Source organism: Alligator mississippiensis, chromosome 5 (assembly GCF_030867095.1).
Source record: "Alligator mississippiensis isolate rAllMis1 chromosome 5, rAllMis1, whole genome shotgun sequence".
Taxonomy (NCBI): Eukaryota; Metazoa; Chordata; order Crocodylia; family Alligatoridae; genus Alligator; species Alligator mississippiensis.
The window spans coordinates 54,479,564-54,498,046 of record NC_081828.1 but is presented as its reverse complement, the minus strand read 5'-3'; the positions used below and the strand labels follow the sequence as shown (position 1 = coordinate 54,498,046).

Sequence of the window (18,483 nt, the reverse complement as noted above, 5' to 3'; positions counted from 1 at the left end):
TTAGCTTGTGAAGCCTACCTGCTTTGTACGCACTGTGTCTGGCTGTAGGATCTTGAATTGGATCCCATATTGCCATTTCTACAGTGTATCTCCATGTTGACCTGGCTGGTGGAGAAGGGGACTGGGTATTTTGGTCCTTGGATGTTGCCAGCTGTTACAAATGTTGGGCAAATTAATTGATATTTCTGTGCCAGAGTTTCTGTTAAATGGGTATAACAATGCCTACCTCAGAGAGGCCTTGTGAGACTGACTGATTGATTTTGAATTTGATCTTTAGATGAAAGTAACTGTAGCAGTATGTGGTTATGGTTATTTAGGTGATACCTTATTTGGAGCCTCTAACTTGTTTGCAGGGCCTGGACAAGATCTCCAGGCAACCTAGAGCATTTTTAAAAAAATGCCCGTGCATAAGAGTCCTTGCTGTTGTCTTTTGATTTCATTGTACTACATTGTTTAGTGTTCTTTATTGCAAAAGTGTGTGTGTGTGTGTGTGTGTGTGTGTGTGTGTGTGTGTGTGTGTGTGTGTGAAGGAGTAGTGATGACTGTGAACCAACGTTCAGCCAGAATTGTAAACATTCTCTATTTGTTTGTGGAAAGTGTGCATTTTGTCATCTAGAGACAGTCAGGCTGTCTAAATATCTTGGAAAGTAATGTAAGTGTCAAGGGTCAGGAGGATTCTCTTTAAGGATGGTCTACATTTTGTAGAAAGTTTCTTTCATGTACCATAATGCTCCCACTAACTGTCTAGCTACCCACTGTGACATCTTACCAAAACAATTTGCAGTGCCACATCTGTGGTCTCTCTTCTCAACAAGTAGAACTCTGCCCCTGTGTCCACACATTTTTGTCTTCTAAGAACATATCTAAGACAGGCCTTTGTTCTCCTTTTGACACCTCATGCCCATCATTGGATATTTGATTCAGTTGACATTGGCTGGGTGCATCACTTGGCCTTATCTGTACCAGTAACAGTTCCTCTGATGGTAGCAACTCAGGCTACTACTGGGTTGTCTGGACCACCTGTAAGCAAGGTTAGCATATGTGTCACTTAAAACACCAGCAGCCGGTTAACAGTAGCATTTCCACTACTGTTAACATCAGGAAGCTTCACTAGGGAGTAATGGGAGGCAATTTTAACACCATTGGTATAGCTACAGCCTTTTATGTCTGCCTTCTCGTAAGGGGATTTTTCAAAAGTATTCAGAAATTATCTTTCTTGATTCCCACTGAAATCATTGGTATTGGTCTTAGTACTGGGAGACTTTCTGTTTACTTCAGTGGAAACGTTTCTTTTAGAAATCCCATACACAGTTCGTTTGGGAACTTACTGAAAAAATTCAGAAGCTGCATGTCCAAAGGCTTTCACAACTTGCACTGTCCCAGGGCTCACCATTACCATAAAAACTTCTCCAATTGGAGCCAAAAGTCAACTTTGCTTCCTGCCATTCTTGTCTCATAGCATGCTTCCCACGTCTCACTCCAGAGAGGGTTAGTTCTTAACTGACAGGAGAAGTGTCTGGTTTCTGAAATGCCTCAGTGCAAGGTTGTCCTTATCTGACCATGTAAAGATCATTTTTTCTGAAAAGCGATAATTGTGTTCCTACCTTTTTGTACAGTTCAGTCTTAAATTATTTGCCCAGGTCCTATGAGAAGAATGTAAGCTTGCCAACCTGTCAATGCTTAGTAGACTGGCTTGTAAGCCATGAAAAGGCAAAGAGTGTCTAGTGATGCTGAGCAAGTGTTGTTTCTGCTAGTAATATTGTTTTCTCATCTTCAGAACGAAGTACATGGAGTATTACGAGTCCAGAGACTTGAAAGCCTTCTCGGCAGAGCCCTTGCTTATTTATCCAACCCATTACACTGGGCAGCCAGGTTACCTCAGTGACACAGAAACCTCCACTATCTGGGACAATGAGACGGTATCCACTGACTGGGACAGAACACATTCTTGGAAATCCCGGCAGCAAGGCAAGATCCACAGTGATGCCCAGAACAAAGATGCCTTGCCACCGCAATCATCTCTTGACACATCATCATCAAGGGATGAACTATGACTCCCCAGTTTGCTGTGTGACTCTAACCACCGCTAACCCTGCCTCATACTTAAGGTTTCTCCTAGAAGCTTGTAGAGCTGTTAACATGGTCTCCATCTTATCATCTTTAATGCAAAAGCAAATTGAGTTGAGCCTGGTCTCTTCTTTCTGGGTTTGGAGTTGAACCAAAATGTTCCAGGCTGCCAGAAGAACAGAGACTTCTAAAAAAGCATAACACGAACTGCAGTCCATTCTCATGTGGACTTGTAATGTCGACACTTCCATGGAGCAATGAGCTGGCTCCATGGCTTGCTGCGTTTACATGAATAATCACAAAAATTCCTTGAATGACGACTTTCTACAGTTCCTTGTGTAGAATACTGTATTTATAAAGATTAATATATAGGGGCTGTGAGTGGATAAGCATAATACCTTTTTACATAGATGTTACCGTGCTGCTGCGTAACACTAACTGTTGTAGGTTTGTGGTTTTTGTAACCCCTTTCTCCAAAAGAAGCTGCAGCTGTAGTGTGTGTGTATTGGGCTGGGGGGAGTTTCTTCCTTTTTTTCTTTTAAAAGGATCAGAGTCAAGATCAAAATGACTTTCCAAAGTGTCCGCCTCTGTGTTAATTTCAACACTTCAGAGCAGTAATTCTCAGCGTTGTCTGTAATGTGGCCTTTCCCCCCCACCAAACTTTCTCGATTTGAGGATTTCTTTCCCGTAAATTTAGAAATCTCTGAATCCCATGCACCCAGGGAAAAAGAAGGGTGTCTGAAAACCCTGAAACCTGTGTACAGGCTCCAGAATCAAAGCCTTAGCTTGAGAACTGATGCCTTAGCTTACTAAAGCTGACAGCTATTTAAAGATCCAGTGTCCCTGTCACCTCTTACAAAATTTGCTTACTGAATAGTGAAGCAAAATCAGTCAGACTTACTTCCTGTTTCTTGGATTTCCTTCCCAATTACTATATCCCCCCCCCCCCCCAAAAAAAAAAAGCTTTCACTCGCATATATGTCATAAAAATATTTCTATGCATTTGGAGCTTAAACTACTTGACAGTATTCCTTTTAAAAGAAAAAAAAATGAAAATGTTAAGTGTCAACTCTACAATTCATTGTTTGAGAGCCTCATTAGAATTGTATAATACAAGACAAAAAGGCAACTTGCCTTTTGTGTATTTTTAAATGTGAGGAGCAAGCTTATCCTTTTTTGGATGAGTTCTTCTATACAGGCACTCCTCACTTAACGGCCGAGTTCCGTTCCTGCGACTAGGTTGTTAAGAGAATTGGTCGATAAGCGAGGAGCCGCCCCTTGATACTGCGTGCCTTGGCTTGAGACACCGCGCTGCCATTTCCACAATACGTTTCGTACAATACCGACTGCTCGGAGAGCTGGTCGTAAGTCCGCGTGGTCGTTAAACAGGTAGGTCGTTAAGTGAGGAGTACCTGTACTCGAAATTGGCTAAAATGTCAGCATGGTAAATCATCTATTTTATAAAAGGGTCTCATAATTCAGGTGATTATATACTACATTACTTAGATTTAGCTGATGGTAGGTTAGATCTTTTTCTATACAAGATGAAGAACTGAGGAAAAAAGACCTCCTGGATTTAAAATTCTTTAGATTGTGTCAGCTGCTGGATGATCTGTACATCTGAGTGCGCGGTTATTTTTTATTTTGTGGGGTTTTTTACTAAATGCTGATAATGTTGTGCTCTTTCCTAAAAGAAAACATATATTACTTCCTATCAGCAGGTCTGATAATACATAGATCTCAGATGCAAGATGTTTGGCTATGTGTAGTCTTAATTTGTGTGGCATGATTTCTGATTCTTGAATTCCAGCATGGTTTCCTCTGACTGTGACTGGTGACTGACCAAGGATTGAATTCACCACACTGGTTTGGGATCAATTCCAATGCAGCAACTAAGGTATTTCTCACTGAAAGGAACACTCAAAAATGCATTTTGGAGTATGTGAGCTCTCACTGGGGGAAATGGGAAACTTGAACTTGACTTTCCAGGGAAGCCAGTCCCACGATGGAGTTGATTTTGTCTGCATCCAGGTCACACAGTGCCCAATTCCTAAGCTTCAGACATATCTGAAACTGCCTGATGCAGTCTAATCAACCTTTTTAGACTCAAGTCACCCCTTGGAAAATGTCATCTCATTTTTTTGACTGTGGAAAAATAGAGCAAATCTTCTCTTGTAAAGACCTCAGACAGACTGTAACAGGTCAGAATGTTTTTGACACTGTTATTTCCTATTTGAAATGTCTGGGTTTATCATGTGTAGGTGTTTGTACAACTAACAGCGGTAATATTAAGAGTCTCCCTCCAGCACCCTAAAAGGATCTTCTGGCACCTTGGTTGAGAATTGCTGACATGGGGCATAAGAGTAGGGGGTCTTCCCTGGGCCTTAGTATATGATTTTGGAGAGGCAGGGGGTTCCCCTGTGTGAAAACTCCATTGCCATAATCAGGTCTTTGTTTTCTAGACAGCTGTGCTTGCATCAGCTCCATTTACAGCCTGGGCAGCTAGCAGGTGTCAGTGTTCACTAATAAACTGCTTGCCTTGTAGCGTATTTAAAAAAAACAAAAAACATTAAAACAATGTATTTGAAAAACTTAATCAAATTGAAGTTAGTAGTCTTTCTAATCATCAGAAAGGGCTCGTCTTGACCTGAGTGAAATCAGTAGGAAACTTGATGTAGTCTTCAGTAAGGGAAGAGGGAGGCATTTTTGTGCCATCCTCGTTTTAGCAGCATTGAACCAGAATGTCAGTTTGGAACCCTAATGGGAGTTGAAACTAATGGAAGGTATAATGGCCTCAAAAACAGGGGGGAAAACCATGCAGAATTCAGTTTTTGCATATAATTGTGGGCATGAATATGGCATCACAAATATTTCACTGAATTTCAGATTTCCCTCAGAGATGGGATGCATTTTAAATGTAGGTGGCTTTGCATAGGAAGTGTATGGAAATATTGAGATATGCACCTTTTACACTGGGACCATCTCAGTTCCCTTTCATTTCAGAGGTAAAGCTGCCTTTGATGGAAACACAGGATAGGATACGTTGCTGGTCAGACACATCTCCATTGTATATGTTCAGTACTGGCATGTTCCGGTCTTGGTGACAGTAAAGAAAACAGCAGCAGAACGTTAGAGAGAGACTGGTGTCTTAGTGCTCTGTCCACCGTTCTCTAGGACAGTTATTTCCAAATTTTTTGCAATGGCCACTGTCAACTTTCAGTATTTTTCACTCCACCTTTTGCTTTTATCATTAAACTTTTAATTGGCAGGGAAGGCGGTCTTGTGCAGTTGTGGATCATGTTTTTGGGAACCACTGCTCTAAGATAAGTGTCACTTCCTCTGAATATAGAAGCTGCTGTTGTGAGTACGTATAAGTCCAACATAACTCTTATTCCTTCCTTAGCCACTTACCTAATACAATTTTGTTTGATGATCAGGCCTGAAGTGTCATACAGCCATAACCACAAGTTGAATCAAGGGTTTATGATGAAGGCTTGAACAAACAGTATGTTATAGTATAGTGTACATAGAGATACTGCTTTGCAAGCTAGGTGTCTGTGTCTCACAGGCAGATGTTGAACACTTCTTGGTAGTGTATGTGTATATGTATATGTACATATACACTACCAAGAACACTACACTGTAATGTATATGTACATATACACATACCATATACATATGATAGGAGTCTGTGTACTAGACAGCTCAAAAATGTACAAACGCACAGCCCAAGATGGGGTAGCGGGGGTGGAAATTGGGCCCCCAGGCACTTCAGGATGAAATTCAGAGATTGAGAGTGACTGCCTTCACTAAGGTTGTTTTTGAAGCAAGTAAGTAAACAGCAGTGTCTCTGGCTACCAGGCACTCCCCCTTGGAACTGCATGCATTGGGGCTGGTGGAGCTTCACACAGTTTTATCCATTCTCTTATGGGCTTGAGAGACAGGCAGGTAGGGCTGGGTTATCTGTAAGGGCTGCGTAGGCAAGAGATGAAGCATGGCGCAGGAATGTACTGGAATGAATAGCACACAGCAGGCAGAAGGACCCTGGGGGTGCCACGTCAGCAGCCCCTGCTGCCATGTGCTATCAGTGCCCCCCCCAGCCCCTGCAGGCTGAATCCCAACTCTTAGCGGGCTGTCGGCTGTCAACCCCTGTCCTGAACACCAAGATTCCATGGATAGGTTTCATGATGCAGAGATAGTTGATCCCCCAGTTCCTGCACAGCAGGAGATGATGTCAACAGGGAACGTCTGCTATTTTGCATGGATGTAGGACATTGATTCATGCCTCTTTTAAGCTTGATTCTATAGCTGTTACTCAGTGGGAGTTTTGCCTGAGTAAGGCCAGCAAGGTCAGGCTCTTAGTGAACATCACTAGATTGGGTGTACTAAATACCTTTGACTGAACTTTGTCCATGATGTAAGTGCCTGTCTTGCAAAATATACAGCATACACAATAACCTATGGAGCACAACTGAGCTCACTGCTCTGTATCAAGTCAGATTTTTTCCACTAGGGTCTGTTCATTGTGCTGGAGAGTGTGAGGCCCCTGTTTTGGAAAGTAACATTTTAAAACTCAGGCTACATGGTGCACACAGCTGCGTTTGCACGTAAAAGACTTAACATGGAGAAAGGAAATGAGGCCCATGGGATAACATGTGATAGATAAATATGAAGCTGTTAGATGGGTGAGAGGAGGAATCTTAGTTAAGCATATTTTTTAAAAATTATAGTTGTTTTTAGTGGTTAAGGTACTACTGCTTTAAGAACCTATTGAAAACAGAACTTTTAATGATCCTTGAAAATTGTCTGTTCCTTAATCTCAATACAAGGAAGTGAATGAAATGGGAACTTTTAATGCCAGAAAATGTACAATTTAACACATAAAAGCACTTATTCTGTGGACATTTCCCTATAATTCTACCTAGTTCATCTACTACCCGAGTGGGAATAGGAACGTCTCCAGTGATGATGAAGTGCCAGTATCCACTATAGGAACATTTCTACCTGAGAGAAATGTTATAATCTGTGCATTCTCTTTTGCCTGAGGAAAGGCAAGTGAGCCCAAAAGCTTGCAAATAAAGACATTTATTGCAATTACATAGCTGGTCTAATAAAAGATATCACTTCTTCCAAGAGTTCTGCAATATCCAGTATAACTACTTTTTTCACCTTCCCTTTTTCACTTCCTTACAACTTTTGAACAGTTTTTCTTTCTAGATTAAAACTGCTCATGCTTCATCTTACCAACAAGTAAATACTATTTTTGGAAATTATAGTGAGTTTAGTTTCATTGTTTTGGTATCCATATGTGAGAGGTGGGGGAAAAAATATTTCCTGTATGTTGCAGTTACAATTCATAACAGAACTGAACTGGCTGAAACTAGAAACAAATTGAACTTGTTCTGTAGCTTTGTTGAGGCATATGGGCACTCCCTTTAAACATATGCTTAGTGCTGCTTATTACACAGCCATCAAGATAATGTGCAAGTCTTCTGGGCCTGGAACTATGGTTCTGGTCATATACAAGGACCTTTGTATAAGCACACAAGTTCATCAAGGCTGAGCCCTTTTGCAGGGTTCTGCCAGCTAGGCATGAGTACATGTATTTGGAAATTGTGGGTGGGTGCAGCAACCAGGCCACACTTTAGTAAACTGAATTTTGAGATGACTTGGGAGTTTAACATGTACACTCCAGAAACTTCAGAGATGAGAAAGGGACACTATGTGGTAGGAACAGAAGAAAGAGATGGTTGACAATTTTACACATTCCAAAACTAGGTCTTACTTGGTAAAGTTGTGTTCCTGCTGGGAGTCCGTACCCTGCTCAAACCTTGGTTATATATATATATATATGTATCCTCCATAATAGCCCAAAGAACTTTGGAGAAAACTCATTGGAAATTGTTGGGTATTAGTTTCTCTGAAGAGTCTGGCAACGACGAAGCCATAATAAACTTAGAAGTAGGCTGCTTGTTCTCTATGCCTGCTTTATGTCACACTTGTTTCCCAAATACTAACTGTTATCTGTGAAAAATGGGATGAGGAACAAATCATTAAAAAAAAACAACCCTCTATTTTCTTAGTTTCCTACTGCAATTTTCTGAGCAGCAGTTTGGAGCCCTGACACCAGTGTCATTCAGTAGCTAACTGTCTGGTTTCATTGAAATTATTTTCACTTTCCCTAGCTATGTCTCAACACCTGACAGCTGCTTGAACATTTCAGGGCCAGCCACATGAAAAAACACCAGCTAATTCCTAATGTTATCGTAATTTTGGTAAAATGTTAAAGGAATGTTGAATCAAAGGTATGAGGAAGAAAAAGTAGCAATAGGGTTGAAAATAGATCTTGCTAAGAAGCATTCTGACTTTTGAAAAAATCTTGTTCATGAGAGAATAACTTTTTTAAAAGACTACCTTTAATAGGAATTTTTAGCTAATAAATATTTTGCTGCCTTAAAGAATAGAAAAATACATGTTTTAATTGTATACATTTGGTCATCTAAAAGTCCAGGTTCTACCGCCATTAATACATTGTGCGGACGCATGTCTATGCTTTATGTAACATACTGTATGGATAAAAACCAAAACTGACCAAACACATTTGTGCACTGATTCTGCTAAAATACAATGAAAATGGAACATCTTTTGTACATGTGTGTAAACTAAGGACACATTCTGAGTCTTTGTTTGGAACCAACCGTCTTCACTTTCGAACAAAAGCACAATTTGGAATTAAGATATTCAGACCAGAGAGAGCACGTTGCTATTTAAAAGAGAATAATTATTTATCTAGTGCAAAACACTAGGACTTTTTAGGATACTCACTGATATCTCAAGTCTTTTCATAGTTCTTTACTAAGGTATTGTAGCCCCAGGTTTGAAAAAATAGTACTGCAGAACTGGTAAAACACTCTCCAGAGTTATGTAAAATTCATTATCTGAGTTTATTAAAATAAACATTAATATTTTAAAAAGAAAATGTATTCTGCAAGTGTTGCTTACAATTCAATATTTCATTTATGGCTTTTAATTAAAAACTTCAATGAAGCTTGTGTTCTGGAGAGATTGGCATCACAGAGTTCAGAAATGCATGTTTAAAGTTTCACAGAAAATACCAGATGTGGAAGCCTCTACAGATAGTTAAATGCCTTATTCCATCTGGAAGGATGTACCATGTCAGGAAATTGTTTATAGACTAAGGGCAGACATTCAGGAGAGTTCAAAATGGCCATCTAATCTAACTTAATTTGCCCTGGGTGTGGACCTTACATTCAAACCCTGTCTCAGTGATTGGAAATCAATCTAAACCTGTAATAGCAGAAAAGTTCTGCAACACAGACCAGTTTAAAAATAGCGGGACCTGGTCTAAGACAGACCTAGATGAATGTACTATCAGACTTTCTCAATCTAGGTTAGACCCCAGTGTGGGTACAGTTACTTGCACAGCCCTGGCAATGGACTATTTTTACCCCGCTCCCCCCACAACTCCCCATCGCGCACACTGCTCTAGTTGCCACCATTACCAGTGTTCACCACTGCCGAGAGCTGAGCAAGTAAGTATCGGTGAGGGAAGGAGTCAGGGGGATGGGGCTGCAGGTTCGCCAGGAGGACTGGGGGCTAAAAATAGACCCTGGTCCCTGCAAATCCTCCTGATCCTGCCAAACCTTCCTGGACCTAGGAACCCCCTGCAGATCCCACCTACCCACTGATCCCTCCCGTGGAATGTGCCTGCCCCCCCACCCTCCAACAGGTTGTGCCTACCCATCCCCCCATGGATTGCACCTGACCCTCATTCCCCCACCCATCCACCCATGGATTGCACCTGCCTCCCTACCCTCCCACAGATTGTGCCTGACCCTCAGTCCCCCACGCATTCCCCTGTGGATTACACCTGCCCTCCCACTCCCCCTCTGCAGATCATGCCTCCACCCCCCATCCCTCTGCAGACATCACATGCCCCCTGACCCTCTGCAGATGCCCCCCCTATCTAGGGTTACCATCCATCTGGGTTGGGAGTGAGGGGCACCAGCAAGGCTGGGGGAGGTCAGGAGTGAGGGCCACCAGCAGGGCTGGCAGGAACAGGGGGCTGTGGGTCAGGAGTGCAGGGCACTGATGAGGCAGGGGGCTGCGAGTCAAGTGTGAGAGGCACCAGCAGAGAGCTGTGGGTACAGAGTGAGGGGCACCGACAGGGCTGGGGGGAACAGGGGGCTGCGGGTTGGAAGTGAGGGGCAGCAGGGAGCTCTGGGTCAAGAGTGAGGAGCACCAGCCAGCAGGGATCCGGGGTGGGAAAGGGGCTGTGGGTCAGGAGTGAGGGGCACTGGCAGGGCTGGGGGTCAGGATATATACCCCTTCCCCTCCCCTGCCAGGTGTCCTCTTTTTTGAAACTGGAAATATGGTAATCCTACCCATATCCCTCCCACAGATCATGCCTACCCACCTTTTTCCCCTTATCCCTCCCAACCCTTGTGCCTGCCCACCATCTTTCACATGGACTGCACCTACCCCAACACCTCCCACTCATGCTACCCCCCATCCCTCTGGCTCATCAAGCCTGCCCCCGTATCCTCCATGAATTGTGCTTGCCCCCGCATTTGCCCCCCATTCCTCCCCCATCCCTCCCACGGATCATACCTGACCTCCTAACCCACCCTGGGAATCATAGCTGCACCCCCACCATATTGCGCCTGCCTCCCTACCCCCTGCAGACACCACCTGCCCCCCAATCCCTCCCGCTCATCGCACCTGCTCCCCTATTCCCTATGAATTGCGCCTGCCCCCCATCTGCCCACATATCACACCTGCCCCTCCCCACGGATGCCTCCTGCTCCCCATTCTCCCTACAGGTTGCGCCTGCCCCCATCCCTCCTGCAGATCCTGCCTGCACCCCCAATCTCCCCCAGCATGCTTGTCCCCCAACTCTCCCCACTAGCCTCCCCATCCCGCCTTACCTTACATTGGGTGGCTTTTTTTAATGCAATTTAACCTTCCCCTAACCCTCCTGGATGTCTTTACTTAGTTGTAACAGATGCATATAAAGAAGGCAGTGGCTGTAGATTCCTCAAAATATTGCTACAAATATATAAGATCTGTGGTCATTTTGGACACTGTAATAAATATGTCTGTCTTCTCTTTTTTTTAAACAAAAGGTAATATAGTTACCTCTCACAGAAACAAAAATGCCTCTGTGGACTAGTGCAGGTAAAGAGCTCTGCACCTGAAGAGTGATTGCACGTTAAAAAGAGGTACGTCAGGGAATCTGGAGTACTTGCAACTGTACATGCAAAAGGCCTCGATTCCTGTTAAATAGATTAGCTAAGCATAAGGAAAAACACAATGTAGTGGCATTAAGACAGGGACAAAGTCCAGAGAAATAGTGTTTTTGAGATTCCTTGCCTTGTTCGTTAACAAAACATGACATTCATCCAAAAGCAAGCATGGCCCAATATCCTAATGCTCTTTGGAAAAATCCCAAAATGTATTTTCTGGCTTTGAACAAGTGCAAAATAGTTTGTCATATGTGTGAAACAAACACACACAATTGCATTTTCTGTTGTGTTTTGAAAGACAAGTGTTTTGAGAGGGCATCAAGCCTTCTTTTTCACTGATGCGAATGCCTCTCAGAGGCAGCAATTTTTAGACAGGATGATAAACTAGCAACCTTTCAGCTCATCCACACCCTTTGGAAATTGGTGTTATCATTCAGCTAAGGGCTGGTTGTGTCATCCTGTTCAATTCAGGTGAAATTTTATTGCGATTTTTCTTCTCTAGTTCATAAAAAAATAAATTTTCAAGTCCTTGTTGTAGTTAATACTGGCACAAAGGAGAAACGTTTTCCTAGGAGGAGAGTTAGTTTACGAGGAATTCTTAAGATGAGGTTTGTTGTTCCAATTTTCCCTGTAAAAATGACCTCACCTTCCTAGGCTAATGTGCAAAAAATATTTCCATAGTCTAGACTGTCCCATAAGTCTTTTGCCGTCCACCTCTATACTAATAGAGGGAAAGAGATGTTTCTATCTGTATTATAGTGAATGCTCACTTTGCATTCCAGATTTGAATACTGATACATTCATCTGCTGTGATTTTGTAATACTGGATGGTATCAAAGGTCCATATCAAAATCGAATCTCCTTTGTGTTAGCTCCTTCTCTTCAAAATGCGATTTTGCTGTGTCTGTTACTCCAGCACCCCCGCTGGGCCGTCCTAGGGAGTGTCAGGCTAAATTGGCTCCTCTTTTTCACTTGTCCAAAATCCCATGGTCCAAAAATTAAAGAAGGCTTTTTTCGTAGCATGAAGTCAAAATTCACCTGGCTGTTCATGCCATAGAACACATTAGCGTTGTCTGGGAAGACTAACTCTGCAGAAAGAGGAAATAAAAGAAGTGTTAATTGCTGTACTATGGATAGTAGCACTACAAGCAAGCACAAAAAATTTGTGAGCATTGGGGGGTGCATTTTGGCTATGCACATGCCCCTTTGAAGTCTAATTATGTTCTTTAACATGGTTTTTACTAGTTATAACATCTACTTTTCCATCAGCAAAAGTATGCGAAGATGTAGTACCATCCAAATTCATGCATCTGAAAGTTTGATAACACCAGATTTACCTGTGCACTAAATGAATCAGTAGCATAATGTATACACACAGGGTTTTAAATTTAGGTTGAAAGGCAATCATTAGACTTGCTTTCTTAATGCATCATTTCCATGTGTGGCTTTGTAGAGCTTGCATGTGTTGGGTTCTTTATTCAACAAATAGGTAAAGACAAATTCTTTTACATTCAGCTGAGACAACCCCTTCACCTCACCATTCACCAAGAGCCGGGGTTGAACCTTACCTTTCAGCATCAGAATAGATTGCTACTACATGAGCTTACAGATAACTGTCTGCTAGCAATGGGAGAGAGCTGTTTTCCAAAAATGTGTGTGTACAGGGAAAGGGAACAGAGGGGGATTGGGTTGCTGGGTCCCAGAGGTGAGCAGAAGGAAGCCTTGTTTAGCCCGGCTTTTCCCCCTCCCTTTTATACTCTTTCACTTTAATGGTTCTGACAGAGCCCTGGTAATTCCAGTGCAGGGCCTGATACTGTTGCTTATTTGATGGTGGTGATAGTTTGGCCTCAGAATGGTCAGTGGTTTATGGTAGACTCTCCTGCCACTGAAGACAATAGGCAGGCTTAGGACTTGCAAAACACTGTGAGAGTAAAATGCATGCAATCAAGTAGTCCTCTGTGAAGGTGAAGCTATTCTATGAGTAATGCACTGTATTTATACAGTGCATTAGGACATACAGTAGATTTATACAGGCCCAATAGGGTCTTTGACCATAAGTACGGCTTTTGGCATTACAATAGTACAAATAAATAGTAAAGTTTAGCATGGGCATGCAAAAACTCAAACAGCTGGTGGGCAGGATCCCATGGAAAGTAAGTTTAAAGGAAAAAGGAATAGGGAGAAGTTGGTTGTACCTTAGAATATTAAGGGCACTAGGATATGGTATCCCTGTGTGAGGAAGGTTAAGAATCACGTCAACAGGCTGGCTTGGCTAAATAGCAAATGCTTCTATGACTTGAAACTTAAAAAGGAATTTTTCAAAATGTAGAAATGTAGCTACAATACAAGAGATGAAAATAAAGGAAAAATTCAGGCAGGCCAAGGCACTGCAAAACAGCTAGTACGAGTCAAAAAGCAACAAAAAGATTTCTGTAAAGTTGGATGTAAAAGACCAAAGGAAGTGTAGGCCCGTTACTGATTGGGGAAAGGTAACTAAAATTACACAATACGGAGAAGGTGAAGTGTTTAATGACTTCTTATTTCAGTCTTCATTAAATTTGTCCTAGAGGTCTCAAGGAACACTTAGTAAATCTGCAGATGACACCAAGCTAGGTAGGATAATAGAGGCTCTAGAACAGAGGTTCTCAAACTGTGGTCCACAAGCTCCATTCAGGTGGTCCGCAGAAAGGTTGCGGAACAATTGAGAATAGCTGTACTTGTAAAGTAAGACTACTGATATTAAAATATGAGTTGTGCACTTTTGTTTGTAGAACAAAAAAAGTTTATTAAGTGGTCCACCAAGACCCTCAGCAATTTTCAAGTGGTCTGTGAAAAAAAGTTTGCCAACCACTGCTCTAGAAGATAGGTTCAGGATTCTAAATGACCTTCACCAATTGGAAAATGGTCTTAAATTAAATAACAATATAGTAGTAGAACACAAGCTAAATATGAGGCAACAGTATAATACTATTACAAAAAAAGAAAAAGAACAATAGCATTATACTACATATTCAATTATATTGAGCATTGGTGAGGCCTCAGCTGGAGAACTGTAGCCAATTTTGGGCATCATGCTTCATGAGAAACAGACAAATTGGAAAGAGTCCAGAGAAGAGCAACAAAAATGAGGAAAGGTCTAATATTTTCCTACACAGGAAAAGTTGGAAGAAATGGATTATTTAATCTGGAGAAGATGGAGGGGGTTTTAAAAAGGGTTGTTACTTATAAAGAGGATCTATAGTTTTCTGTGACTATAGGGGGGTATAGTAATAGGCTTAAATTCCAACAAGGGAAATTTAAGATGGGCATTAGGAAAAACTTCCTAACTCTCAGGTGGTGAAGTAATGAAACAGATTACTGAGAGAGACTGTGGAATCTTTGTCATAGGTAATAGGTAGGTAGTTTTTAAATGCAAATCAGACAACTATTTGTCTATGATGTTTTAGATAATGATGATCCTGCCTTGAGCAGAAGATTTGGACTAATAACCTTCTGAGGTCCCTTCCAGCCCGATTTTTCTATATTTCTATGTTTGTCTGTAAAATCTAGACCTAAATTAAAACTTGACTGGTCTCTTCTTGGGTAGATTTGACTATACAGAAGGACTGTTTCTCATGGCAAGCACTGCACCATCTTCAGCACTAAGCATGCTGCCAACACTTTATATACTGAGCCCTAATAAGGTACTTCATGGAGAAAAACTATCTGGAAAGCAACCAGGGAGCTGTGTGTGCAAAACAGCATACTAGCAGGAAAGAGAACCTTCCAGGATGAGCATGTTAAGGATTTTTTCTCAATAAATAGCTTCCCAGTGTAGCTGTCCCAGGAATCTTTATAGCAGTCTAGGCTAATTTGACTATCACAACTCTAAATAAATCCTTCCTGTGCAGTCATGTAATGTCCCATGGGATTTGTCCCGTGCTGGGGGAAGGGGAAGGATGGAATGTCTGGCATGCTGTCAGATAGTAGTGATGACATGGTTGTCAGAGATATGCTGTGCAGCAACAGAGAACAATCCTAGGGAAGGATTCAGAGCTTTCCTAGTGCAGTGATTTCCTGAGAGAGGTTATAGCTAAAAATATGAACGCACAACACTGACATCTTATTTCCATATTCCTTTTGCATCAGTTCCATTTACAAGTTAAAACAAGCTGCTTTACATGGCAGGCTTGGAAACTAGTAGGGTTCTGAAAAGCTTGTCTGGGCTCTTTCTGCTTCTTCCATCCATCACCAATAATAAAGATTCTCTGCTCGGACTGTAACAGGGAGCCTCTCAGTGCTGGCCACCCGCCTGTCCCTGGGCTAACACCCCCAGCAAAACTTTCCTGCCATGCCTTGATGATAAAAATATGACAGTTGATACTAAGGTGGGAGGCTGCCCATTGCTCGTCCTGTTGACAAGGGCCTCTGAACATGCTCCAACCTCCCCTTACACATGTTGCACACCTCACAGATGTTTCTCAGCTAGCTGGCACTGGGACCCGAGCTCCGAAGTCTCACGTGGGATTCTCACTCCCCACTAGAGCTGGTGGTCCCAGCACCCACATGCTGGGCTCATTCTTATGTACTTTTGCTCCCCCTTCATGGCCACTCATCTCTCAGCCCCTCACTGGGACCACTCCTCACTCTCAGCCCCTCACCAGGACCACTCTTCTCACTGAAGCCACACACAGCTCCCTGCTGTGACCTCAGGTCTCTCGATGAGCCTGGGCGCTGCTCCAGGTCCCTCCCCCGACCTGGGCCCTGCCTCAGGACCCCCGGGAGCCTGGGCTCCCCCTGCATGATCTCAAACCCACCAGGGATCTGGGGCTGGGGTTAGGAGGTGCCCCATACTCGCCTTTCACTGAGGAAGGTGCATGGCCTGGCATTTCTGGGGGGCTATCCCACCACAGGCCCCACCAGGCCTTCCTTCTCCAGCAGGGTGCAGTTTTCTGTCATGTCTAGGACACTGAGGCCTCCTTCTTCCCCACAGCCTCACCCTTAGCTCGAAGCTGTTCCAGGAGCAGCTTCTCAGCCTGATGTTTCCTCCTTCTCTCTCAACAGCCCTCTGTGGCCCAGCCTATGTACCTGGACCCTAAAATGCCCACCCTAATCAGGCACCTGGCTGCTGCCTGTTTTCAGCCCTTAAAATGGCAAGCACCCAAAGGTGCACTACCACACTGACCTTAACTGCCAAGTTTGTGGAAGGTATACGAAAAGAGAAGACAATGCCATTTGCTTTTTTACACTAATATTGCCTTTCCAGGGGCTTATAGGAATAGCATTTCACTTTCATTCAGCAGATAAAAAGGACAGGGTTCACAGAGAGCCTTTTGTTGACTTTAATGGGACTATTCAACAAACATGAGGTAGGTGCGTGAGTAGAAGCTGAATCAGAGCCTAAGAAAGAAGGTATAAAAGTGCATTGCCTGCTTCCTAGAAAAGGACTTTTAATATTAGACTGCAGGAGAGTCTAATATTAGTCTATCCAGCTCTCCCCTTGAAGTGGCCTCCACTGCACCTTGCATTTAATATTTCTGGCATACAGTGGATAAATAACAGTAGGAGAGTTTCTGGCTCATTAAGAGCAAGGGCCCAAGCTAGAACCTAGGTCCCATTCCCATCCAGGCCAGCATCCATCTCACTCAGCCACACACCCTCTAGCTTGTTTGCCTCGTGGCCCCACATATCTCCCTTCTGTAGCTACCCAGGGGACCAGCTTCAAGTGACTAGAGAGAGGGGTCTGGATAATGCCTAACCTGTGGTCTGGTAGTTACAGCATTTTGCTAGGAAGCAGGAGATGCAGATTCAAAACCCCTTTGGGTAAGGAAGATGGAGATGCAGATTTAAAACCCCTCCAGGTAAGGAAGATGGGGCTAGACACTGGGTCTCCCACACCCTGGATGAACAGCCTTACCATTAGCTTAAACAATAAATTATGGGAGGACCCTCATTCTCCTCCCACCTCTCCAATGTGGTTTTTGTTTGCCAGGCTATAGTTTCATGACTTATAGTACTGCCTACTGGGTGTACCTGGCCTGTTCATGGTTCCAAACATGCCCAGCTGGAGCACAGCCCTACCAAAAACTGCAATTGTGTGGCTGTGGCCATGTTGTTTAGGCACATAAAGTGAAATGGGATATAGCCCATTCACCTGCACGGGCAATAAAGCAGCCACGCTAATTTCATACATCTAGTAAACTTCAGTCTTCTCCAGGAAGTTGTTGAAGTCAAGAATGTAATGACTCAAAAGGGGACTGGACATATCATAACAAAAATTGGCTTCAGCCAATACCTGACTGTACGAAAGGGAGGCTTGATTGTGCTGCACCAGAATTAATATTGTTACACTAAGTTTACACAAGTAATCACAAAAATTCCTAGTACAGAAGTCTTAGATTTTTTTAAGCAGGATGGATTTCAGGGAATGGATCTGGATTGTGCCTTCCCATTCAACGTACAGGTTGTGCTCCCAGCTATTTCTTCTTTTTCATTTGGTCCTGACTTCAGACAGCCATACACCTTTCAGCTGTGGCTCTCTAATTGTAATCTTCCCCAACTGCACCCATGTAATCCCAAAGGGGAGGAGAGGTGTGCTCAATCATATTAGGTGTAAAGGTGCTGAAGGGTTTCCTCGGAGCTTGCAAGCTCAATCAGAGTGTTTGCACTCTCGGGACAAGGATCTGCAGCAGGCTGTGTAATGCATGCACATGATTAGAGAACTGTATCTCCAGGGTGGGAAGCCTGGGAAAAAACCAGGGGAGACTAGCTGGGGAGAGGGTAGCTGAAGCTGTGGGGAGACGGGCTGTTTCTGAGGGGGCTGCTACCAGGACAGTTGCTTCTGAGAGGATGACTGGCAGAAGAATTGTGACTGAGTGAGCTGCTACTGAGGGCAGAAGAGCCACCAGCTAATGAGTACCCAGGATTGCCTGGTATCCTTTACTAAAGGAGCAGGGGTTGTGCAAGCAGGTTCCCCTCCCCACTCTTAAGATCCCTGGGTGCAGGAAGTCACTGGAGGGAATCAGGGACAGGGGTTGCTAGAGCAGGTTTTCTGGGAAAGCTAGAGAAAGCATCAGGGAATCACGGCTGTGGGAGCTCCAGCAGAGAGCTCAATAAAGTACAGCCGAGAAGGGGCACTCCAGGTGCCAACCACAGGGGAGCTGCCTTGGGA

The 18,483-nt window shown here is 43.3% G+C and overlaps 2 protein-coding genes across 4 annotated transcripts in view; one reads left to right on the top strand and one right to left on the bottom strand.

Moving 5' to 3' along the window:
- COLGALT2 (collagen beta(1-O)galactosyltransferase 2) overlaps nucleotides 1-9,046 on the top strand; it is a 116,350-nt gene extending 107,304 nt beyond the window's left edge. Inside the window, exon 12 of the mRNA XM_006260628.4 lies at nucleotides 1,778-9,046. Within this exon, the coding sequence (XP_006260690.3) occupies nucleotides 1,778-2,054 (277 nt within the window). The 3' untranslated portion in view covers nucleotides 2,055-9,046. The remainder of the gene's footprint in view (nucleotides 1-1,777) is intronic.
- Nucleotides 9,047-11,470: 2,424 nt separating this feature from the next.
- RGL1 (ral guanine nucleotide dissociation stimulator like 1) overlaps nucleotides 11,471-18,483 on the bottom strand; it is a 121,813-nt gene continuing 114,800 nt past the window's right edge. For all 3 annotated transcript variants that reach the window (XM_006260627.4, XM_014596055.3, XM_019500293.2), the window contains one exon: nucleotides 11,471-12,421. In XM_006260627.4, coding sequence (XP_006260689.2) covers nucleotides 12,216-12,421 — 206 coding nt within the window. In that variant the 3' untranslated portion in view covers nucleotides 11,471-12,215. The remainder of the gene's footprint in view (nucleotides 12,422-18,483) is intronic.